The sequence below is a fragment of the Zingiber officinale genome, chromosome 2B, assembly GCF_018446385.1.
Source record: "Zingiber officinale cultivar Zhangliang chromosome 2B, Zo_v1.1, whole genome shotgun sequence".
In the NCBI taxonomy this organism is placed as follows: domain Eukaryota; kingdom Viridiplantae; phylum Streptophyta; class Magnoliopsida; order Zingiberales; family Zingiberaceae; genus Zingiber; species Zingiber officinale.
In genome coordinates this window covers 13983502-14008435 of record NC_055989.1, presented here as the reverse complement: position 1 = coordinate 14008435, position 24934 = coordinate 13983502, and the positions used below count along the sequence as shown (strand labels likewise).

Below are 24934 nucleotides of genomic sequence, written 5' to 3'. Positions count from 1 at the left end.
CCTTTGTGGTTTTAATTTGTTCGTGTAGTTCCAATTCATAAATTAGTTCGTCTAACTTTAACTTTGAAAGATTCCTCGAAACTTTATAGGCATCTACGATCGATGCCTAAAGTGTGTTTCGAGGAAATGAATTAAGCGTGTACCTAATAATGTCACGATTTTCGAGTTGATGTCTGGTCATGCGTAGGTCGTTGAGGATATGCTTGATCCTCGCATGTAGTTGGCTTGTGGTTTCTCCGACTTGCATTTTGATATTAAATAAAGAATTTAATAAACAAACACATTTCGTTACCCTTGAGTTGGTCGTTCCTTCATGTAGTTCAACTAGTTTGTTCCATAACTCCTTTGTGTTGTTGAACGGTCCAACTCGATTCAGCTCTTCCTTAGTCAGCTCGCATTGGAGCGTATTCAGCGCCTTGTTGTCAGTCTTGGCCTTCTTCTTCATATTCGGGTTCCATTCCTCCGGGTCGATAGATGTTTTGGTTGCTTCATCAACCGAAGCCTGGTACCCGCGTCGGATTGAGAACACTACTCAATGTCAGTCTTCAAGTAAACCTTCATTCTCTTCTTCCAATACGGAAAATCATTTTCGTTGAAGAAAGAAGGGCGAGCGGTACTGTATCCTTGAATTGGGTTATTTGAATTATCTCGCAAAAGAAGATAAGGAAAAAAATATCCCAAGATTAGGCCTTGGATTAGCAGAGTTTGAAGAAAAAAATATATCGATGACTCGAATGGTGTTGCACTAACTTCGAGTAAAAACCAAACGAGAAAGAATTTTTGAAGAGGTAAATTTTACCAATTCAAATAAGATACTAAAAACTGACACCCAAAACAAAATTAAACAATTCCCCCAACTTGATTGGTGGTTGCACTAATTTAGAGCAGAACTTGGCTCTAATACCACTTATTTGATCGAAATGCACATGAGAGGAAGGTGAATCACGCGGTTTAAAAAAATTATCTTTTGAATTTTGAAATTAAAAGTACACAACAAAAATAAGCACAGAAATAGAAAAAGAACACGTGTGCAAACTCGGTCAATTTTATTTGGTTGAGAGCCTTCGGCGACTTCTACTCCAAGACTCAGGCCCTATGAACCTATGGACAGATAATCTACTAAATACCTCTTCTGGAACCACCAGAAAAGGGGATCGAGTATAAGGAAAAGTCAGGACAAGTGTAATACGCTACACTTTCCTTTATGCAATAATTTAAGCACAATATTAAACGTTTGTTACCCAATACCTTTGTAGATGATCGGATCAACCTCGGTGTTGGACAGCTCCTCAGTAGTAGTCGGGCGCAGCAACGTCATAGTAGAGCAACAACAAGAAGCTGGAGCACTCGGAACGTCGAATTAACGCGTAGAAACTTGTAAATGAGGTGTATTCAATGCCTTAATCGAGTAGCCCTTTTAAGGGGGATAGAAGGTACCTTCAACACCATTGAAGACGCCTTCAACCACAAAATCTATCCCTTAAAAACCAACTCTTATTGTCGTCGAGGTCTTCTGCGTTATCCGACTTTTCTCCATAATTCGTTTTTTGAATAAATTTAAATCATAACTTATACACATTCAAAAATCAATCTCCAGAAGATAAATAATAAAAGTTTTGAAGTAGCCCATGGAAGGATAGAGGAAGACCAATAATCAAAGTATGACTTAGCCTTGAAAAGGTATAGAGGCTAGAGCTCGTAGGTCTCGAGATGTTTGTTGCAATCGCACAGCTTGGCCCTTGAAAGGGCCTCGTGTTCAACTTAACCACAAAAGATTCAGATGTCGATAGGAAGAACAGTAAATGGTTTGTTAGTTCTCAGAGCTAGAGACTATCAAGAGAGCAAAGCCACTTCGAACGACCAAAACTTGTCGAGATCGACATTAGCCTAGGCAGGCTTGAATTTCAAATAAATAACAATTGAGTTAAATATGTCTAGATCCATACATAGAAAACCTTTCCTCTAGTGCCAATGATCAAGACCTGATTTTTAATGAAGTTTCAGACCTTCGAAGTGAATCGAATAGAGACACTTTGATATGGTGAGGGTCAAAACCTTAAGGTTGGAGTTGGAGTTGGAGTCAGAGAATCCTAATCCTGAAACTCAATCTCATATACAAAATATCATACTTTAGAAGCTTGTATGCTCTTTACCTCCAAGGTGATGAATGTTCTTATCAGACTTTCTTACCTTGGTAGCTAGTAAGGCTTAATCAGTCTTAGACCTACCTTTCTCCTTTGAGTGGAAGCGGGGTGCTCAGGTTCTTACCTTGATGGAGGTTATATGGATATTGAGGATGTTGCTTATCGGCTCACTGAGTCTTGCTACTGAAGTACTTAATACTTGGCATCTTCCTTTTGGAATGTTGCATTATATGGAGGTTGAGTTGTTGGTTGGAATTTTGTGGAAGTACTTGTAGATGTTAGAAAGGTTTCAAAATTGTGTTCCCATCAAATGTTGTTTCTTCAACTAAATTAACAAGTTTCTGTGATAAAGGACACAAGTTTACATAATAATAAAGACGTCATGTATTAGAGAAAGTGCAGAACCAAACATTTGGTTTGGTCGATAAATAGGAATGATAGAACAAGTACTCCACATCTGAAACAAGCAACCCTTAAGCCGGAGATGGCAGCACAGTTTCTTAGATTTAGGTAGTAGACATGACAAGAAACTAATCACCACTCTACCATGATGTTGCAAACTCCATTGATGCACATGAGATATAAGATGGAATGAAATCCTAGATGGATCAACTATGTTGCACGGATACGGATACGGGTATCGTATTGGATACGATACGGATACGGCGATACGAAAAATTTTAAAAATATAAGACACGATACGGCTAGGATACGACGATTATTAAAAAATAAAAAATATTATATATATATATATATATATATATATATATATATATATATATATATATATATATATATATATATATATATATATATATATATTGTATTCAAAATTAAAAATCCTAGAATAGAAAACTATGTTCATATTAGATCAACCATAATATCCGTTGCGATCGATGGCGGGCTGTTGCGAGCAGCGGCAGGCTTCTGCGAGCAGCGCCGGGCTGTTGCTGGCTTCTTCAAGGGTTGCTGTTGAGCAAGCGACGCCGGGCTTTTGCGAGCAGCGGCGGCGACACTGGGCTTCTATTGAAGAGAGCATAGGCGACGCCGAGCTTCTGCGAGCAGCGGTGATTTGCTGCTGGGTTCTGCGAGCAGTGGCGCTGTGGTAGACTTCTGCGAGCAGTGGCAGACGACGAAGACGCTAGCGGACAGAGGAGAGCGTTGGCGGCAAAAGCACAGGAGATGGTTGTGTGAAACAGTTCTGTCGCAATGGAAAAAAAGAATCGGGAGTGGGGAGAGTAAGTTAGGGCTTTTTTCCATTTGAATAAATAGTCCTCGTAATTTTATTATTTTTCAATTTTACCCTCAAAATTTTTATTTTTTTTTGCATTTGTGTCCAAATGTGTCCGAAAACGTGTCTCATCCGTGTCCTAGCCGTGTCTGACTGGTCAAACTTGTAAAAAGTCAACGACACGATTTTTGCCGTGTCCGACACACGTATTTGCGTGTCGTGTCCGTGTCCGTGTCGTGTCCGTGCCCGACACCTCCAAAAAAATATTTTTTGGAGTGTCCGTGTTACACTGTGGATCAAAGTTCAACAAGATTTTTTATGTACATATCAATATATCAATCATTTTAAATCACAGAAAAACTACAAAACTTTAAACAATACATCCTTCAGAACAACTCGATAACTATTCCATTTTAGCCAAAAGAAAAAGAGAAAAAGCAAACAACGGACAAGTCATTTCTAAAGACAAGAAAGAAACCTACAATTAAAATAAGCGATATATAGTGTTTCAAAAAGAAAAAGGAACTGACAACTAGGTACAGATTTATGAACACTATGAGTTATGGAATACCATGATTAATTTTCTTCCGCAGAGATATCAGTTTGGTTTCTTTACATCAGCATCTTGACTATGGAGCTTGTCAACTTTCTCTCCTGTCCCCGGGGCATGTATCGCGGTAGGACATCAAAGTTGCCACCTAGGTACCTACGGTTCGATCCCCAGCTACAGCGTATTTGCAGAAATTTTCCTTCAAATGGGGAGCGCAATCAAAAGATGTTGGGCGTCTGGGTTGGCTACCGCGTACGCTTCCCGATTTACCCTGATGGCCGGTGGAAAACTTCCGTGAGACCGGACCGATCACCCCAAGGATAATCAATGAGGCTAACTGGGATTATCATTTATTTATTTATTATTTTTTTTTTTTTGTCAACTTTCTCTCCTTCCATGACTTTTTTTAATTCTTCTTGATACCCTTCTACAAAAGCTATCAGAGCATCTCTGTATGCTGATGCACGCGCCATATATATGTGCTGCAGAGCGGGTCTTAGGGTCTCCATTCCACCTCTAGCTGCAACAGCAAGATCTTCCAACATGGAAGGTTCTTTCTTGTCAAATGGACTACTTTGTCGATCAAATTCGCTATCATCAGCATTGTTCTTTTTGTAATCATTTGGCCTAAGATCAGGGCCAATGTCCCGCACCCAACTGGCAGCATAAAGCCTAGTTGCTTCCTTTAAAACATACCAGCGCTCTATCCATGTGAGCTTCCTACGTTTCTTGATATGTGGAGGATCAGGAAGAGATGACGGGAAAGCGATTTCCTTCAAATTATACCGAACGTAATCATACAGTTTACGACATACCACCTTGAGCTTCATCCAGTATATCAGCTCTGTCAATTCAAATTAAGATGAACAAAATCATCCTAGAATAAATTGAAGACAAAATATTCAGAAATGCTTGCACTACACCAAATTGTTCATTTTTGAAAGATAATACATCGATATAATAAGATACAAGCAAACAAGAATCTAAAATATGGTGCCATTAACGTCACATGAGTTTGGAAGAGCATCACTGAATTTTGTTATCAAATAAACTTTAGATTTAATCGACCAAGTTGGACAATCATCTAAATTCAATCCTTGTCCCAAGAATAGATGCCAGCAGTCAATAAGTTCAACAATTTGGCAATTTTGACCAAAATCAGCAGAAGGATTCTTTCAATTTTTTTAAATTTGAATCAGACAGAAAGTTCAGGGATATCAAACAAAGTCTGGTTCACCCAAAAAAATGTAGAACTGGAAAATCAATCAAATCCAGTCCAATAAGGAAACTGGATTGAACCATATTTTCAATTAACAAAGTTCCATGAAGCAAGTAAATGAGATTGATTGCAAATAATTGCTTCAAGTTCAAAGTACAAATATAATTTTAACCTAAACTTACATTTCTCTCTCGTGTCCCTGTTTTAGCCACTTTGGTGCCACACTCTATCTCCCCAACCATTTGTTCACCTGTCTTCCAATCTAGCGAATTGTCAATTGTCAGCATCCACATCAACTATCCTATTCAAAAAATTTATCTTAAATTTTGAATAGGGCAGCTAAAAAACTTTTGCATCAACTATACTATCTATTCCCTAAATTTAGATTTGATGAATAGCGATTCTCTAAATTTAGGGAATGAAACTTCTACCATAAAAGTAAAATAACATTTATTTTTCAATCTCTCTCCTTCCACTCATTCTTTTCAATCTCTCTCCTTCCACTCATTCCATAAATATAATAAAAAAATAGAAGAACAAGAAGAAAATAATAAAAAATTAAAGATAATAAAAATTTTAGGATAATTGATGCAGTGTGTAGTAAAAAGTGATTATTTAAATTTAATAAAGTGAGTTATTTACTCTAAATTTTAGATATAGTGATAAGGAAACTTCTGTGGATGCTCTCATATCTCCAACTAGCAAAGAACAATGAGCATTCAGAGTCATTTGATGATCATCTATAGTGGTGATCTATGAGTGTACAATGGCTAACTGTGCAGATGAACTGACTGTCGTGGCGCAACCAGTGGCAACTATGAAAGAAAATTGATTGTGTGTATATAGCAAATAATTTCCTTGTAGATATTTATGTTGTTGAAGACCAAATCAATCTAACATGCATAAAGGTAGAGCGATCTATCCCCTATTCAACATGGCATCAGAGCAACTCTGACATCCATAGCAGTGACAATTTCTTCTTCTTTGCCCCAGTCACTCTTCTTCGACATGGCCGAAAGCCTCTAACACAGGTAAGCTTCACAGATCAGTGTGTCTCACTACTATAAAAAAAACCACTAAATCCTCCTCCAGACAAGTCTGAGTTATCTTATCTGAATTCGCTTTACCTCTCTTGATGGGAAACAATCCATGATCGAATCAAGCATAAGAAAGGAAACAAATTTCAATAGGTAGGACTTGGAAGATCACTTTGAAATAATTCTCTACCAATCTTTTACTCAAACAAGCCATAATCGAATAAAACATAAGATAAAGAGCAAACCATATACAAGCCCTCGACAGAATGATTTGGTCGGTTCTACCCGACTGGCTGCCGCCCTCGCTGAAACTCCATCAGGAACAAGGCCGCCAACCCTAGGAGAGGAGAGGAGAGGAGAGGAGGGCAAGAGATCGAGGGAGAACTGAGAAGAGTTCGATTGAGGAAATCTCGAAGATACCAGAGGAGAAGAGTCAAGCGGCTCCAACCAACTCGAGTTAAACCTAATTCCTTGAACCGAACCACATTTAAATATGGTTCGTTAGCGGTTCAGTACAAACTCTTTCAATTGGACGCAACCTTTTAAGTCACGAAAACCAAGTTTAATTTTTTCTTTGCACATTACTTAATTCTAAATCAATTTGAGTCTAGCTCAAGCACCAATCAAATGATCTAACTAAATCAAAACCTAATTAAATATGATTACCTCAGCTAAATAACTGTAATTTTCGCAAAATTCCACTAATTAACTTTTGAAATAATTAATAATGCACTAAATAATGATTAAAAATACGACATGCTTTCTTCCTTTGGCCTCGACCAACTCAAGTCTCTCCAATGCTTAAAAAATACAACATTTTTTCATTTCAAGTTTTTTACAAAAATTAACGAGACTAAAAATCTCTGATCTTTTTAAAGCTTTTGAAGTCCCAAGATATGAATTTTGAAATCATACAACAGAGTCTTTTTTTAGATCATATATAAAAAAAATCATATATTTGGGTATTATAGAAAGACACCATCATATTAAACTAGATAACCTCGAATCTTAAACGATCCATCGAACCTTGTAAAATTTCTAAATGACCATCAAAATAAATCAAAAAATACTCACAAAAGACAATCTAAAAGCTCAACATCTGATAATTACATATCTCATTTGAAGAAAATCATTACACCATAATTGAGGATCAAACGACGAATATCTAAGTAACAACTTGACACCCTTCCACTACATCATAACTCAAAGGCAAGAAAGACACCTATATGTGGCAAAAGATGAAATTACTCTCCCCCAGAGTCCCCGCCGCACCCGACCCCAAGTCATCACAAGAGAGATAAATCATGACAACCGAGAGGACAAGTGGTGGTGGGATGAATTACACAAGATCCAGGGATTTACGTCCCGACAATCTTACGGTTCAACCCCGCGACCTCATGTAACAAATATACCATCATTTATCATCTCAGATGACCCGTGAGATCAAGAAAGACACCTATTCAAATAGATGAGTAGAGGCTTCCATTAAAAATAAGCAGGATAATAAATTTGTTACAATGAGAAAATGATCAAATCAACACATGCTTAAAAAAAAAATGATCTCATCCCTTAATTACTTGACAATTAACTAACCTCATAATTTATCGCCCTTTATATAATCTATAAAAATATAAAATAATATCAACTTAAAATCTAGAGTTTCAATCTTAACGTAATCGAGATAAATACCCCTCTAAACATAATCACTTTTTTTTCCCACCTTTTTACTAAAATGAGCAATGAGCAATGAGCAATGAGCAATGAGCAGGGCTACCATTGAATGTAAATAGGATAACGCTTATTTGAAAAAGTATGTTTGCTAAACCAAATAAAAATAAAAATAAAAATAAAAATAGTTAGACGAATATTAACAAATTGAACATATATATATATATTTAATTTATTTATTTAATTTAACTAATTCTTCAAACTTATTCATTTAACACAAATAAACTATTAATGTGCTCGCAAACATTCCATTAATTTACAAAATTAAGAATAACAAAATCTAAAATTAAGAATAAGGATATCTAATTCCCTTCCACATCATGGACACCAAGAATCCAATTGCTCAAAATAAGTCATCCCGATATGCATATTGCAATTGCAGATCTTATTACTACAAGTCATCTTTGCAACAAAAGATCAAATATGAAATCTTCACCTTCTTAACAGCCCCTCGAAGACAGCCACTCACTTTGAAAGGGAATAAAAAATATTTATCCTAATACAGCAAACCTTCATGTGAGAAAGATGAGGCACTCAGGCGAAATATTTTTACACCGGTTAAGAATTGACCCGGACCTAGTGTAGCAAACACTCGTGTATGTATCAACTGCATCAACCCATGAAATCTATTACAAATAATTGTTATCCGTAGCTATACAGGATCCCATTAATTGTTACGAGTTAGGTAGAGCCTACCTAACCTGGGGACATGCAATGAGGGTCTGCGGCCTTCTTTCATAACACAAGAAAGTCACTCAGTGTCTAAATAGTCAATTCTAGGAACGAAACTGGTTTATTCAAACTTTGGCATAACTTAGCTTGCTTTATAGAAACGAAAAATACTAAATTAAATGCAAAAAACCAATTGTCCTAGTAAAAATTCCATAGTACCATCAGACTATTTGAATTTCCATGGTCTGATGTAAACGTGATGTATCATACCACATGATTAGATGAGCTTAAAAGTAGCTGCTTAGCAAAAATATATATGTTCAACCCACCAACACATGGTGTAACCACTTGTTAAACTCGAGTAATTGTACTCGACACATGGAACTATATAATTCCTGAAACAACATAATAATAATGCATGAATAATTGTACAAGCTAGATTTGCACTAAACCCACTTTCATCCCTCGATGTGGTGCTGATCAGATTGGTTCTAGCATGTTAAAAGAAGGCACCATGAACAAGGTTGTATCCCATTCACACCTCTGCACAGCTAATCGCTTGTTACCATATAGGCACGGCCGCAGCATGTGCAGTTTAAAAAAAAAAAGTCTTGATAAATCAGCTCAGAAATTGAACTATACTCCTTTGCTGTACTTGGCATATGATACAATTACACCAAGGCATGACCAAAATGTTGAAACGAACTTACGAACTATTTGAGCAGGATTGAACGTACATTTATTTCCAGAAGGGAAAGCCTCATCTGTCAATATACCTTTCATCTATCTTCTATGTACTGATAGCATGAGGTGCTTCCCAGTAATTTGTAAGATCTTTGTATATCCATAAGCAGCAAAAAAATACTTAGTTCCTTATACCACTATGATAATAAAAAAAAATCCCCAGCACCCAAACTGCCCAAGCTGACCAATTGCAGAAGCAGCATGCATTTGCACTGATGTTCTACAACGAGTCCAAGAAAAGAGCACTGTGGTTAACAGTTTTAGAAGCTTACAGAATTGAGGAGCAAAGGAAGAAACCTCGTGTGAACCTTTGATTGCCCAAAGAAACCCCAAATACCACAAAAGGCTGCAAGCTTAAAAAGAAACTTCAAGATTGGTATATTAAAATTAGATCACCCACGAAGAAAGGGATTATCCACTGACCTGTCAAAACCAAATGGCACAATGGTCAGCAAATAAACATTGTGACTTTGTTCTAATCACAATAAAGAATTGCATATGAAACTTACTGCATATCCTTATTCTTCCGGCAGCAGAATCACAACTTCAGACATGGGATGTATGTTCCAGAGGGAAGTCAGTCTAACCGCACTAGTGCCAAAGCCGCAAATATAAAGAAATAGAAGACTGTTGACTAACCAAACGAAATGATGACTAGGCCATGCACCAGATGTTCACTTTAATCCAGGTACTAGTAGGAAGTTCACACCAAAACAAATAACAAAGCGAAAATGAAAGCCTAAAATCTCAGAGTACTTAAACAGTACTATCTTCCATTAGCTACATTATACATGTTTGCAGAATAGATATTGATGTGGAGCAGGATCTGCATGCAATGGTTGCAACAGTGGTATGCTGAAGAAGCCAATAAGGACTATTCAATTGGTTTGCATCGCTTCTGAGTGATACTTATCCAAATCAGCATCAAGTGCATCAGCAGAAACTGGTTCACCACGACCTTTACCTCGTCCACGTCCCCGACCTCTTCCACGGCCACCAGCTCGTGGCCATCCTGCAGAACCCCTAATTGTACCACTGCAGCAAAATACATAAACAAGTTATCAAAAGGCAGCTATATACATTAACTAGAAAGTGACACAATTTTAGGAAATAGAACACATTAGATTTGACAGATACACATTTAGCTCATTAAGGCAGCAGAGTTAGATCAAGACAACTTACACTAGACACCATGAGAAACTAATTTCGTCCACATATAATATCCATTTTATGATTGTAGTAAAAAATATAGTAACTATTAATTTACATTTTCCTAGGAGCTAACACTCTTAGGGCAGACGATAGTAGTATCTACATGATATTATGTGTTGAATTGAGTGACTAACTCTGAAATATATCATATTGCCATACTTCAATGATATACAGCATTGATAACATAAGAAAGAACAAAAGAGAAAAAAAAATGATATAATAATACAATAGAGAGACTAATCAGAACCTAATTAGAAATAGGATACCATAACAAATATAAATATATGGAATCTGACATCTTTAATCAAGGTCAATCTAACACAGATAGCAAATAGATTCTCACGCATACATCAACAAAGAAAATACAAACATCCATACACTTTTGGCCAGCACAATTGGCAAGAACAAAAGTTTACATGATTGCATTAATGTATGACACACAAATATAGAATAAATGGAACTTGACAACTTTAAGGTATGGATCATATATGCATATAAGAAATAGATGCTTGATGTAAGACAAGGAATAAGAAAATTAAAAATAGAAATGCATTTTCACCAACAAAATTGGCTATTAAGAAAGTCTAAAATGATTGCACCAACTGATGTAGAAAACATATACCAATAAGAAACAGGTAAAAGCATAAAATCCAATGATGAACAATAAGAACATAGCCAAATAAACAATTACAAATAACAGGAATGCATCTCTAAAAGCAAGACAAAGTCAACCTTCTTAAACCACCAATAGGATTTCCCATGACACCATTGGAGGGCTGAGGAACAACAGCTGGTGTTGGAATATTTGTCCCAATAATTTCTATATTCATTGGTTTTCCATCAAGCAGCACATTGTTGTACCTTTTTACAGCTGCCAAAGCATCAGTCCGCTTTGCAAAAACTACTTCAGCCGTTCCCTTCAATTATTTAGTTAAGAGATTAAGATGAGGACATAAAATATATACAATGGCACTAAAAAACCACATTCTAGCTGAGTAACTACCTTAGACCTTCCACTTCTATCATAATTAATAGAATAGCGCTTGATATCCCCAACCTCTGAAAAAAGTTCCTGGAAATATCAAATATAATTGTAAGAACAAAAATCACACAAATACATGGAAGAAATAGTAATAGTATTCCGAACACACATTCAAAAATATATTAATATATATTTTTACACCAAAAAAGATCTTAGATCAAATAAGAAAATTTAGTAAGAACTACCAGTGATATGATCATCAATAAAAATGTTAATATAGATACAAACATCTTCTTTGAACCAGAATGATTTAACTTATGAGTATTATGAAACAAACATAGAGACAAAGCTGCCATATATGATCATATTTAAGATCAGAACTAAAAATGAGAAGTGTGTTCCATGTGTGCATGTAGGCATGCTCTTAGAAGCAGCTGCAAAGTTCATTAAAGTAATTTAATAAGTTTAATACAAATTTAATTGCAGTTTTTGCAAAATTTGATGGTTGGGCCTTAGGAAAACAATATTTAAATAACAAGTAGAACAGAAGATTTCGACTATAAACTAAAAAAAGTTTTGCATAATTTAAATCTAATTTTAAATTGTTTCTTCCTTCTTACTTTTTTGTAACATCTTATTATCAAGTTCAGAGTTATTAAATTTCAGTCCTCTTTTCTCTTAAAGAAATATTTGTTTACAAGAATTGCGAAGAACCTGGATAGAAACACTAGAAAAATACATTCATTGTGTAAATTCTGTAATAGAATGAACAGATCCACTCTATATATAAATTTTGTATTACTAGTAGGAGAGAAGAAGGCGTTAAAAAAAACGTCCCTTTTCCTTTTAAAAAAATCAACATGTGCTAGATTTCCAGTTCAAAATACCAACTACAGAGATCAAGAAATTACAAGAAAAAAATATTAAATGTGGAAGAAGAGAACCTTGATGTCCTCGTTCGAGACCCCATATTCCAGATTGGAAATATATAGCTTTGTTCCGGTCTCTATGGAGGACGCCTTCGCCGTTGGAACAGGAAACCCGCCTGGCGGAGCCGCCGAGTACATGTCGTGCTGCCACGCCGATTCAGGAGCCTGGGATCGCAGATCAAGTGAGAAACCCACGGACGGTTCCATCGGATCGGAAGGGAACACTGATCCGGCAGCTGGGGGAAAATCTACGAGCATACCTTCCCAACAGAGTAGGGGGCGGATCGGTTTGTTGCTCGGTTGGGGAAGCGGCGGGAAGGACCAGGGCCGGAGCCACGGCCCCGTCCACGGCCTCCACCGTTAGTCTTCTTGTTGTTTTTGATGATGTCGTCGAGGGACATGTCAAGGGCGCCCGACATCTTCGATGATCCACAATAAACGGCGGCGGCAGACTCCCAGAGTGGATCTCAGAAGACGAAGTGGTCAGAAGCGAGACGTAGAGAGGAGGCGGCGCCGAAGAGGGTAGGGTTTCGAGGAAAGTGGGGAATCGAAAACCTGTGGCGTTGCCCAGTTAAGGTACTTCATCAAGTCCGCATACGTGATTAATTTAGTCAAAAGTCAAAATTGCGACCGACGACCCGTTTTTTTTCCTCTTTTCCGACGGATGATAATTAAAAAAAACAATCATATATATGAGAGATGATTTGTTGTTTGTGGCACCTAATGTTATTGTTTTTTTTTACTCCTTTAATCTAAATATTATATCCTAAATTTAAATCCGAAATTCTAAAAAAATTTAACAATCTAGTGTTATAATACGGTTTAATTATTAAAATATGCTAGAGTAAATTATCTGAATATTTTAGAATAAAAATAAAGATAACCCTTATTATTTTTATCGTTAAAAATAAAAAATTGCGCTCATATTGCTTATCTAAAATATACTCTAATTTTAAATTATAGTAGCTACTCTAATATATTAAAGTAAATTAATTAAATAGTATTTTAATTCAATTTAATTAAAATTATTATTATATCAAAATATTTTTATCAATTATCAAAATATTTTAACTTAATTTAAATTAATTTAACGAATAAAATTTTGATTCTGTTTAAGAAATATTAATAAGTTAGTAAAATATTTTTTTCGCTTTGATATTTTCTAAAAAAGATGTCATCTCGATGAAAATGATATAAGTACCTTTTAATTTTTATTCGAATTATATTACAACTTTTAAAAATTACTATTATAATTTTATAAAAAAATTTAAAATATATATAAAATTGATGAAAAAAATTAAAAGTTATTATGGAATATATTTTTAAAAAAAAATAATAGAGCGTAAAGTGATATAAATTTTATAAATTTAAAAAAAAATTAAAAACATATAAAATATAATAATTTTGATTAAATTTTATTATAAAAATATAAAATAACTTTTAAATGTATTATTTATTTACATTCAAACTTGAAAAAAAAAAACTACTTACCATATACCAATTTTATTTCAGTTGTTTATTTTTAAAATATAATTTCTATAAAAAAAATTGCATATCAAGCTTTGCCTTTGAGAGCAAGTTAAATATGAAATTTTCATGATAAATTCACATTATATTTTTGGTAAATATTTAAATTTCTAATTTTTTAAAATATATATTCTAAAATTAATAGTCATGTGCTACAGGGTCCATCAACAACGTCATTCTTTCATAATTCACTTACAAGAACTAGAAACCATCAGGCTTGATTTCACAATTGAGACTAGAAAAACACAGCTCAATGGCATGCCCTTGAGATTTTGGCAACTCTTGTACTAATACAGAAACTTGCCATATTCAAAGAAAATTGAATCAAGAATAAAATCAACATGACCACAACTTCAAACTCATTCATCTGTGACATCCTATTTCCTAGAAAAAGGAGGCATTTTGGTCAAGTGTCAAGAGTAAAGTCATAAATCCCCCCAGGGGCATTGCGGAGTTTACTCGGATGGTAGATTTGCATCACAAGAGTAAAGTCATTAATAAGAGTGACTACATTTGTTGCCATACAACAAAATGTCGAATACCATTAGCTTTCAAACACAAGAACATGATTAGATGCTAATGCAATGAGTACCAAGTACAAAATAGACAACAGCAAAGTAGAAATGGGAAGATACTTTGAATAGTTTCTATTTAGTAATGCCAATCACAAGCTCACATGATATCTAGGGAACTAACCTTCCCTTGGAGTTATGAATATTCCAGCAGAACCACACCAAATAATAGAGAACAACCTGACTGCGTAAACTAGAGGCGCACAGCCGTATGCTCAATTTGCGCGGCCTCTTATGACATCAAGGCCCATCTCAGTAGGATCAGTTGCTTGTAACTCGACCTGAATGCCATCAAGCTCTCTCTTGAACCTCTCTTTTGAGCTTGCATAAAGCATCTTGCTTCTCACCCTTGATGTGTCGGGGGACCTTTAGTATCAAACAGAAGGGAAAGGTCAAGTTGTTGTCTGGGTTAAGCCAACTAAAGAAAGAAGAAGAAAAAGTTTACCATGCGATGAAAAAAATTTTGCTCTTTTGTAAATTCTCTTCAGTCACAAAGTCAAAATCATATATAGCGTATCTACATTCATTTTCAGGGAGGCTGGCAGTAAAGTCCTCATAGGTCAAGTTGGGTTCACCAAGCTTCTCTACAAGAATCTCCTTCTGCTTCTCCTCAATCTTATAGATTATGAATCGGTAGGTCCGCTTTGCTTTCAGCTCCAAGAACTTCAACTTGCAGTCATCATTCACTGCCATTCCTGATACTGCGTTGGCCTGCCATATCAAAATGCAAAAAGTCATATTAGCAAATCAGATGCATTCATCAACAGGCATACCTTAATCCTGGGGGGAGGAGAAGGATCAACACAGAGGGGTTGATTAAGTCCAGTATACACAGATTAGTTTGTTTACTCAATACAAGTGTGACCAAGGGACCATATTCGCATATTTATGAGGGAGACATCATACTAATAAGTGTGTTAGTTGTTACCTCGCATCCAGTGGAAATTTTGTTCCATCAACGAAACCTCTAGGAACATAAGCTCCTGTTAAACTCAAACAAAAATTGCAGGTATATCTTAACCAGGTTGACAAAGCACATGTTGAATACTATGGACTACGGATTCATTGACAGGGATTCAGTAGCATAAACAATGTGACTTCACAAGCCATCCCCTATGTAGACCAAAGAAAAGAAAATTTAACTTCATAAGAGGTCACATAGAACAATAAGAACAAAATTGGCGAAGGAAAAACATAGTCCGTCTGCTAATATGAACGAATAAGACATGAGAAATGAACCTCCTATCCCTATTTAAATAATTCTTGCACAACAAACTAATCTGTCAGATCCATGAATTTATCGATGACCATGAGCAAAATGAGTAAATCCAAAGAACAGAATGAGAAAACACCCGTGAAGGATCCGAAATTTTAAACATTCAATTAACCTAAGCAGCGGCTATGGAGAATGAAGAGGGTCCAGTCACTAAAATCTACAAGCAATGATCAGCGGAACCGTCTACCGTAGCTCCACAAGTCAACCGTCATAAAACAAGCAGCATGTTTCACATCCAAACCCTAGCCAAACGAAGTCAAACAGACCAGCTAAACGCGAAATCAGATCCCAAATTAAGGAAATGAGCAACTAAAGGACGATCGGACACGGGCAGGTTGATAAAGTAGGGCAGATTGGTCGATCACACGAAGAAACGTAAACCGCAGGAACCCTAGCATCGAAGTGATCGAAGAAAGAAACCGAGAGGGTACCATTTCGGTGGCGTAGGCGGCGAGGCCGATCGTAGCGGAGAGACCGGCGGAGGAAAGCTAGGAGGGCTCGTGGCACGGGGCTCCGAAATCGGAGACAGGCGGTGCGGTAGATAAAGAGGAAAGGAAAGCGGCGTGTGAGGACGACGGTGGAGGTGCTCATATTCTCTTCTTCCTTTCTAGCTTTTAACGGCCGTCACGGTCTCACGGAGGCACCGACGCACGAGAGCTTCGTCCAGTTGCAAGTTACAACAAGGCACGTCTCCCGGTAAACTCTTACGCCGTCAAGTAACGACGTTATCCCCCCTTCAGGATATAGCTGCTTAGTTCCCACGCGCAGGCCACGCACGGAGACCGAGCTGTGTTCTTTATTCTGCTGGTCTGAAGCATGTCCTCAAATATTATGTTTGTTTAGGAAAATTAAAAATGGAATAAACGGTTGCCGAAATATATTTTTAAAGGGATAAAATTATTATTATTATTATTATTTCATTAAATTTATGTCGACTAATTTCAGGAGGACTGATCGGTCATCAAAATACATCAGCCAATGTTCATAATGAACGGATCATCAATCTAACATTTTTAGATCGTTAAGAAAAATTTAACCGTTATTTTATAAAATTAAAATTTGATTAAAAACATATCTTATCGCTACAGTCCCATGTCAAAATGATATTTGTTCTGAACAGTATACGAGGAAAGGGCAATGTGCATTTTATACGAAGAAATTAGTTAAAAAGACTAGTATGGCCCTGGGTTCTTATACTTGCTATTGCATGCTGCATGGTTTCCCACCTCAAAGGCACTAGTGTTGTACAGCTACACCTTGTGCTAAGGGAACGTGCGAACACGATGGAGGAGCGTCATGAGTAGTTATCGGGTACGAACCAGCAATTTGTTCCTTTAAAAAGTTTGGGTGAAGGATTAAAATAGTGATGGGCTAAGAGCGGTCTGAAAAATGGGCTCCTGTCCACGTTGCAGAAAGTCGGTATCTCTATCCATTTATTTTAAAAAAATAAATTATAGATGATTATTAATCTTAAATAATTGAATAATATATAAGAAAGATAAACATTCAATTACTAACTAAAACTTAATTTCCAAATCTTATACTGATAATATCATCATACTCTAGTTAATTATCCGTCTGAGAGGATGTCCATACCTCGTCCATAAGGAGTCATGATGTAGAGAATCATGGTCCGACCTAATGATGCCACCATGGTCAGACCTAATGCTCCCATGAGAATACCTAATTAATTAGAGGAGAATAGATATATTATAATTAGATAAAAGATCAAGTCACTGGACTATCGATTATAAATTGATCTCATGCCATGCCTCCCTTAATATAATCTAGATACATACTATACTATGAAAGATATCTTGGAAGAATGTAATCATCTTTTCACGAGTCCGGCCCAACATGGAAATGGAGTTACTATGTTCAGCTCGACTGAGTTTTTTTTAAAAAAAAAATATTTTATTTTAAAATTACTAAATAATAAAAAAAACATTTTTAAACTTAATTAAGTATAATTTTAAGAAAGATTTTGTTATGTGTGTTTTTTTAATAATGACCTAAACAAAATAATATAAAAAGACTCATCTGACCGAATCCAAATAACCTATTCTTCGCGTTGTTTTATTAAACAATAATGTATTGAATCTTATAAAATAAAATATAGATGGATAAAAATTAATTAGTAGTAATAAAATAAAATTTATTTAAATATAAATAATAATATAATAAAAGAGAGAACCTAATAACACATATAAATATTCATATGATCTATCCTATTTAATAAGATGAGGCTTAATTGGTATAATGATTGCAAAATATAATTCGAACAGTCGTATTGTATCAAATGTTAACATGTATGAAATAATATTTTATATAAATAATTAGTATCGTTAAATGTCTCTGGTAATTCACAGAATGCAAACAAAAACAGTAGTAAATTAACAGTAGGAAATTTAACAATAGCCATTGATAACATGCTCCGATCAACAGGGAGCATCCGCTTAAGAAACTAGTGCTTGTTTGGCCTAAAGACAGACATTTGAATCTTTCACAAGCTAAATTCATATGTATATATAATAATCTGATAGCAGTATAGTAAGTAGTTTGACTGCAAACGCCCGTGTCCCCAGATGGCCAGATCCATCCATGCTTCATGACCCGCTCTACCTCCTCAGGCTTTCCACAATGTAACTCGCATAAAGATCCCTGCAAATACAGAAGGGATAGATATGATTTATGCAAACACATCAAATCCAATTGCAATAAAAGATATCAATAGAGAGGCAACGTTGTTTGAGTAGTAATTTGTTCTTGGACCCGTTACGGCACAACCATTGGAAACAAATTTCCTTGTGCTGTTCCAAGAGTGGCAGATAAAGCAACTATAGCTTGCAGTTCATCTTCTAATGTATCTAGTTTGAGGGTAAGAAACATTTTATACATTTTGAAATTGAAATTACCAAATTTTAGATAAGTCTCTTTTCAGGCAGGTCTTGCAATACAATTTGGGAAGATTTATTTAACATAGAAAATGACAAAATACTTACATGGAACGTTGGATTGCCTTGGTTGCTGCTGATGCATCGAGGAAGTCATCTACAGCCACATCCTTGTTTTCATTTTTCTTATCTGATTTCCGAAGGCTAAGAAGCACAACGCTTGTGTCACACAATTCATAACTCCAAAAGTGCCTTTCCTATTTGTTGCAAGGTCTACCTTTAGTAACTTGGTTGAACAAGTTAGTATGGAAAGTGGAAAGATCCTTTCTTCTGCTAGCAATTAGTAGGTGTATGTGTCATTTGCTAGCAACTAGCAAGAGCATGTACACTGCCCTTTCTATGTGAGATAAATGATCAATGAATTTTGTGTCACAAGGACTTAGTCACCAGATGTGGTTAACAAATTGTTGTATATAAAATGCATTTGCAGATATATGAGGATACAATCTTCAAAGAAACGCCTAATCTCAGCTAAACGATGTGGTGGGAGCTCCTTGATATCATTAAAATGCTTGTACTCGGGATCATCAGCACAGACAGCAATAATCTTATCGTCTTTCTCCCCCTGTTTCAAACAACTCAGACCAATCAACAACTGTCAAATAACCACGGTAGAATATGAAGCTTTACGAGTTCTTTGAATAGTCTAGCATAAAATAAAGGAATCCAGCTTATTTGTGAGTAGACGAAACCTGATCAATCATAGGCATCAAACCTATTGCTTTAGCTCGAAGAAAGCATCCTGGAAGTATTGGTTCCTGTTAAATAAGCACAAGCAACAACCATTTTTAGAAAGTTTCACTTGATGAACCAAATAATGAAAAAATGGAGGGCAAAACAAGGAGAAATAATTAGAATAAAAGATCTATATGAATCAGAGTTCTATTTCATTTTTAAGTATTAATGATGATGAATTGTATGGTTCAAACACTTCAAATACATTCAGGTGCAGGCATCAAAATGTATTGCAGAATCTTTGTACAACAAACCTGCATAATGACCAACACATCCATGGGATCACTATCTTCACAAAGAGTGCGAGGGATGAAACCATAGTTGTGAGGATACACAACTGATGAATAAAGAACACGGTCCACCTATAGCAGTAAAACAAGTACCAAAATTAACAGTAGAAAAAATTAAGGAAAAATAATAAATTTTCATACACACCTTTATCAGACCAGTTTTCTTGTCAAGTTCATATTTCACTTTGCTTCCTCTACTTATCTCCACTACCTGCAAGAATTTTTGTTGCTTGTTCTTAACACAGATACAAGTAGACTTCTCACTCCCATGACAATAATCTCCACAAAATTCATATATTATATAAAACTCTAATGCATTAAAATGTTTAAATTACCATTTTTTTTTTTTTGAGAAAAAGTACAAGGTAAGCATGTTAACCTGGTTAGATGTAATATATTCATGCCAAAATAAAAATAATAAATAAATAGTTAAAGTTACTAACTGTACTTTTCTAATATTCCAATGGCAATTGAGAATTCTTTTGAGAAAAAGTATGGATTCTTACACAGTTGAATATTGTAGGGGCACCTGGACCTGCATGCAGCATCCATGTTCAATAAATATTTGAATTAACAAGGAAAAGAATGAAAAACGCTACATTATGAAACTTAGATTACTATCCTCACCTATTTCAAGATCATGCCAAGGATGTGCTGCAACAGATCTTCTTGTCATGGATGAAAGTATTCGTTCATTGAGAGGTGGATGAGAGAGTTTCAAATCAGAAGACTTGGCTGCCACTTCCTGAGTTGGTGCCATAGTGATAGACTAAAAACCAAACAAGGATGTTAGTAACAAAACTGCATCTGAAAATGTAATGCTTGAAACGATGAAAACAACATTGCAGGCTATGAATGAAAGGTGAGAAACATATTCCATTGCAGATTAGACGATTTAGGTAAGTTAAGGAACGGATTGCAAGTACAGAAGTGCAAAGAAAATAGAGTTAATTGAGACCATAATTTCTATCCACATAAATTAACATCTTGTAGCAACTCTTTCCAATTAGGTATCAATGGACAAGGCCTACCTGTGGCATGACCAAAGTCATGGCAAGCGCAATACCGTGCGCATGCGTCACGCTTCGTAGGCCCAGGCCCAAAATGGATCATGCCTAACCTAACCCGACATAGATTAGACTCAAATTCAGTTTAGTCCATTCTTTTTATATATAAAAGATAAAGAATTAATTATTAATATAAATAATTTTATAAATTTAACAAATTACCATTTCTAAAAGAATTTTTTTTATTTTTTTTATTTAAATTCTATTTTATTCTTTTAAATAAATCACCCACGAGATCTGAGCTGGCATGACCTAAGGTGCACAAGCCCAAGCTCGGTGGATGAACATGTCATGCCAAGCACAGCCCATTTTCAAACCCCGATTTGGCAAGAAAAAAAAAACAAAAAGAAACTAATCGGGCCGAATTGTGCTTAGCTGAGGCAGCTCTATTTCCAATATTATGATTTTGAATGCATTCTATTATAATATTAGCAATCTAATCAAATTGGCATAATTCACCCTTCCATCCACATTATCTCTCATTATCTCTCAATTATCATGATTTATCTCTCAAGATGGTTCTCGGGCGGGGGTATTGCCATTTTTTTCATTTTTCACTAAAATGGACTAATTAGGAGTCAGCCATATACGTGTCATGCTAGGTTGAGCATGATGAACATGATACCAACTGTCACTGTAGAAGAAAAAAATATTCTAAGAGTTTGGAAAAGAAAAAGGGGGAAATTATAAATAGAAAAAGACAAAAAAAAAATTATTATATATATTTTTTAGAAAGGTAGATAAAAAGATGCTCAGCCAAAACAGAGAACTTAGTTTAGCTCAGAAAACCTATTTTATAATCAAAGCTATATCAGACCTACAAATGTTATATTAAAGTTTACATTTCTGCATAATAAATACAGTAAATTATTTCCCCATTTTTTTACTATATATATCATATTTTTCCTATTCTGTATCAGCCCTGCCACTCATGCGGCATAAACCCAGTTTGGTTTGGTCGCCGGCGGCGTGATCGATCCGTTAACATCTTCCGGAGAGATCTCCAAAGAATATTAACCAACGAAAGACAGACACTTCCAAATATTCTAGATTCCTCTGCAGAAAGCCTATTCTACTGCGTAGAAATCGGCAGCGTAGATGAGATCTAAACCGACACAGGCTCTCTCTCGCACATTGGACAGCCGAACTGAGTCCCTAACAGATCCGATCTCATACGAGAAGCAAAAAAAACTGGAATCGAGAAGCAGTAAGCAGAACCACAAAAGTAGATCCATGATCTCCGGAGAAAGGCATAAGAAAAAAGATACCTGTAAACGCCAAAGAAGAGCCGCTACACCTCCCAGATCTCCGCAAAGCGAAGGCCGAAGGAAGGGAAGGAAGGAGACACGAGAAACCTAGAAACGAGATCGGTAGCAGGGTAGAGAAAGGCGAGCTTGGGTCTGCCTTCCCGCTCCTTTCACCTCCTACATATAATCAAGCACATCCTTGCGGATCGGAATCAGCACATCCCGAGATGCCTTTCCTTTTTGCACTCGACGTGGCGCTTTCCCACTGCCCAAATGCCTTGGGGACCCATCTTCGGTCACGACGAGTTGGCTTTCGGCAGCAGGCCCAAGCATGACCGTTCGATCCGACCCGAGGCCATCGTGATCCGTGCAAGAGTTCTCAACCGACGGTGCCGCAGACCCAGCGCATCGCTTGGACGCCACGCTCACTCAAGTGTCGGTTCAGAGAGGGAACCCCAGTGGGTCCCTTAAACCGGAGACCAATCCAGCTGTCAGCAACACATATTTCTTGGTTTGAAATTATATTGATTTTAGAACTTCATTGCTCACGTGGGCGACGTGAGCAGGCAAGAACTTTCTCTTTTTTAAATAAATATTTCTTTGACGATAAAATGGAACAAGGAACTTATCGAGTCAGATCACATTAAACTTTAGAGACTGCAACGTTACAAAAGAAGGTATTATAAAATAGCTTCCAGGCTAAGCAATCATAGTGAATATTCAGTTAATTTAATTCATAAATTAATTAAAAATTTATTTAATATTAACTAACCAAATTAAATTAAAAATTTATTAAAATTAAATTAATAGAATCATATTAAAAATTAATTATTTCAGTTAGTACTAAATTAATAAAATTTATTTTAAAAATAAAAAATATATATATAATTAATACAGCTCACCTTTAATCATCGTTACAGTTTGTATTTCCTGCCCCTTAGAATTCATTATTATACGAATTAGTAAAACTGCGATCTTTCTAGAAGCATTTAGAAGAAGATAATTGGGCGACTGGTCTTTAAGTTGAACCGTTCGTAATGCATATGGATCGACCGCCCACCTCCGGGAATTGATCAACTGAAATTGAATGGAATGGAATGGAATGCGAATGGAAATTTGGACGGCGGCTGTGTCGACGCGTGAGAGTAAAACCACGTTTTTAACATTTTGTTGGCTTAGTCTACGTGGGACCAGTGGTTGTTGCAGGATTACAATTGTGATTAAAATAATATCGTATCAATAAATTCCTAATTAAATAAACGTTGATGAAATTAATGTGCGCCTTAAGTCTATAGCAAATTGGGGATTTTATCTACTTGGGGAATAAAACGGCACTCTAAACTAGTTTAGGTGAAAATATTTTACTGATCCTTTCAGTCAGATGCCGTGGATGAATAAATCATCGGTCAATAAATGGATTGAATGGATTGATACGCGTGTTATCTGGAGATCGGATGAGGAGGATGAGAGTAGGTAGTAAATATAATAATTTATGTATATTTTAAAATTTACTAAAACATATATACTATTTGTTATTTATCCAATGATGTATTTTTTTATACTATTTTTCTCATTTTACTCTCCTAATAAATGTGATTATTTTTTTTTATTTTTTCTATCATTTCTCTCCCAACATATATTCTCTTTTGTCTCCTCTTTTGTCTTTCCTTTTTTTACACGTCGATTCTTCTAAAAATATTTTAATACCCTTGAGAGTCAAAATAAATAATGGATAACATATTTGAACTCCTTACAACCCGAAAGTCTACAAGAACTAAAATGGATGAAATCAGAGCTCTCTAAATCTATCAGTGAATTTTGACCAAAACTCATTAATGGACCTAAAGAACTCCGATTACACTCATTTAAGTTATTGTAGATTTATGGAGTTACAAGAAGTTCAAATATGCTATCCATTGTATTTCGACTTCTCGAGAGTGTTAAAATATAATAATAAAGAATCGACAAAATTCTCCACATTGAGCTTGATATGGAAACATACCATGCCCAACGCGGGCCTGATATAGAATCATATTAGGCCCAGTATTGGAAAATTTTGATGATTCTTCTATATTACATTTTAACACTTCTACAAAGCTGAAATAAACAATGAATAACATATTTGAACTTCTTGCAACCCCAGAAATCCACCGAAAATGAAATGGATGCACTCAGAGTTCTCTAAGTCCATCAATGGGTTTCAGTTAAAATCTACTGATGGACCTAGAGAGCTCCAATTGTACCTATTTCAATTTCTATATATTTCTGGGGTTCAAATATGATATCTATTATTTATTTTAGATTCTCAGGGGTGTTAAAATATTTTTGAAAGAATCGACGTGTAAAAGAGAAGAAAGAAAAAAGAGGAGACGAAAGAGAATAGATGTTACATGCATAGGAGATAGAGAGAAATGACAAAAAATAAAAAAGAAAATAGTCAAATTTGTCAGGAGGGTAGAATGGGAAGAACACTGCAAAAAGGTATGTCCTTTGGTAAATAATAAAGTAGCATGCGCCTTTTGATAAATTCGAAAACTTCCATACACCTTTTGGTAAATTGCTGTAGTAAATAAAGCTGAGTCGAGCCGAGCTTTGGGATGTTCAAGCATACTTGATAAGGCAACCGAGCCAAGCCGAGCCAAGTTTAAAATCAACCAAGCCTTTAAAATAATTGTTGAAATTTGACTTAGTTTATTTTTATGAGCTTGAACTTGTTTGAAGCTTGGTCCGAGCTTGGTTTGTTTAGATGTTATTGAGCTTTCAATTCAAGCTTGACTTAACCTTAGTTCGAGCTTGGTTCCTTTAGATATTATTGAGC

At 35.7% G+C, this 24934-nt stretch overlaps 4 protein-coding genes across 7 annotated transcripts; all 4 read right to left on the bottom strand.

Moving 5' to 3' along the window:
* Window positions 1–3760: 3760 nt before the first annotated feature.
* LOC122045355 lies at window positions 3761–6634 on the bottom strand. Of its 4 annotated transcripts, none has more exons than XM_042605544.1 (3): window positions 6427–6634; window positions 5327–5445; window positions 3761–4769 (listed from the first exon to the last, which is right to left on the bottom strand). In XM_042605544.1, the coding sequence occupies exon 3, from the start codon at window positions 4753–4755 to the stop codon at window positions 4276–4278; it is 480 nt and encodes a 159-aa protein (XP_042461478.1). In that variant the 5' UTR covers window positions 4756–4769; window positions 5327–5445; window positions 6427–6634; the 3' UTR covers window positions 3761–4275. The 4 variants fall into 4 exon arrangements, with proteins under 4 accessions (XP_042461478.1, XP_042461481.1, XP_042461480.1 ...); XM_042605547.1 differs by having other exon boundaries at window positions 5327–5440; XM_042605546.1 differs by having other exon boundaries at window positions 5327–5406.
* Window positions 6635–9960: 3326 nt separating this feature from the next.
* On the bottom strand, window positions 9961–13008 carry LOC122045354 (THO complex subunit 4A-like). Its single transcript, XM_042605543.1, has 5 exons — window positions 12709–13008; window positions 12464–12613; window positions 11541–11609; window positions 11270–11454; window positions 9961–10360 (listed from the first exon to the last, which is right to left on the bottom strand). The coding sequence occupies exons 1-5, from the start codon at window positions 12865–12867 to the stop codon at window positions 10204–10206; spliced, it is 720 nt and encodes a 239-aa protein (XP_042461477.1). The 5' UTR covers window positions 12868–13008; the 3' UTR covers window positions 9961–10203.
* Window positions 13009–14446: 1438 nt separating this feature from the next.
* LOC122045353 (actin-depolymerizing factor 7-like) lies at window positions 14447–16421 on the bottom strand. The gene is made up of 3 exons (XM_042605542.1): window positions 16255–16421; window positions 14993–15258; window positions 14447–14913 (listed from the first exon to the last, which is right to left on the bottom strand). The coding sequence occupies exons 1-3, from the start codon at window positions 16255–16257 to the stop codon at window positions 14763–14765; spliced, it is 420 nt and encodes a 139-aa protein (XP_042461476.1). The 5' UTR covers window positions 16258–16421; the 3' UTR covers window positions 14447–14762.
* Window positions 16422–18194: 1773 nt separating this feature from the next.
* On the bottom strand, window positions 18195–22341 carry LOC122045351 (soluble inorganic pyrophosphatase 4-like). Its single transcript, XM_042605541.1, has 9 exons — window positions 22138–22341; window positions 20430–20571; window positions 20309–20337; window positions 19948–20013; window positions 19767–19874; window positions 19470–19535; window positions 19222–19342; window positions 18826–18907; window positions 18195–18484 (listed from the first exon to the last, which is right to left on the bottom strand). Exons 2-9 carry the CDS (start codon window positions 20560–20562, stop codon window positions 18442–18444), a joined length of 648 nt encoding a protein of 215 aa, XP_042461475.1. The 5' UTR covers window positions 20563–20571; window positions 22138–22341; the 3' UTR covers window positions 18195–18441.
* Window positions 22342–24934: the final 2593 nt, after the last annotated feature.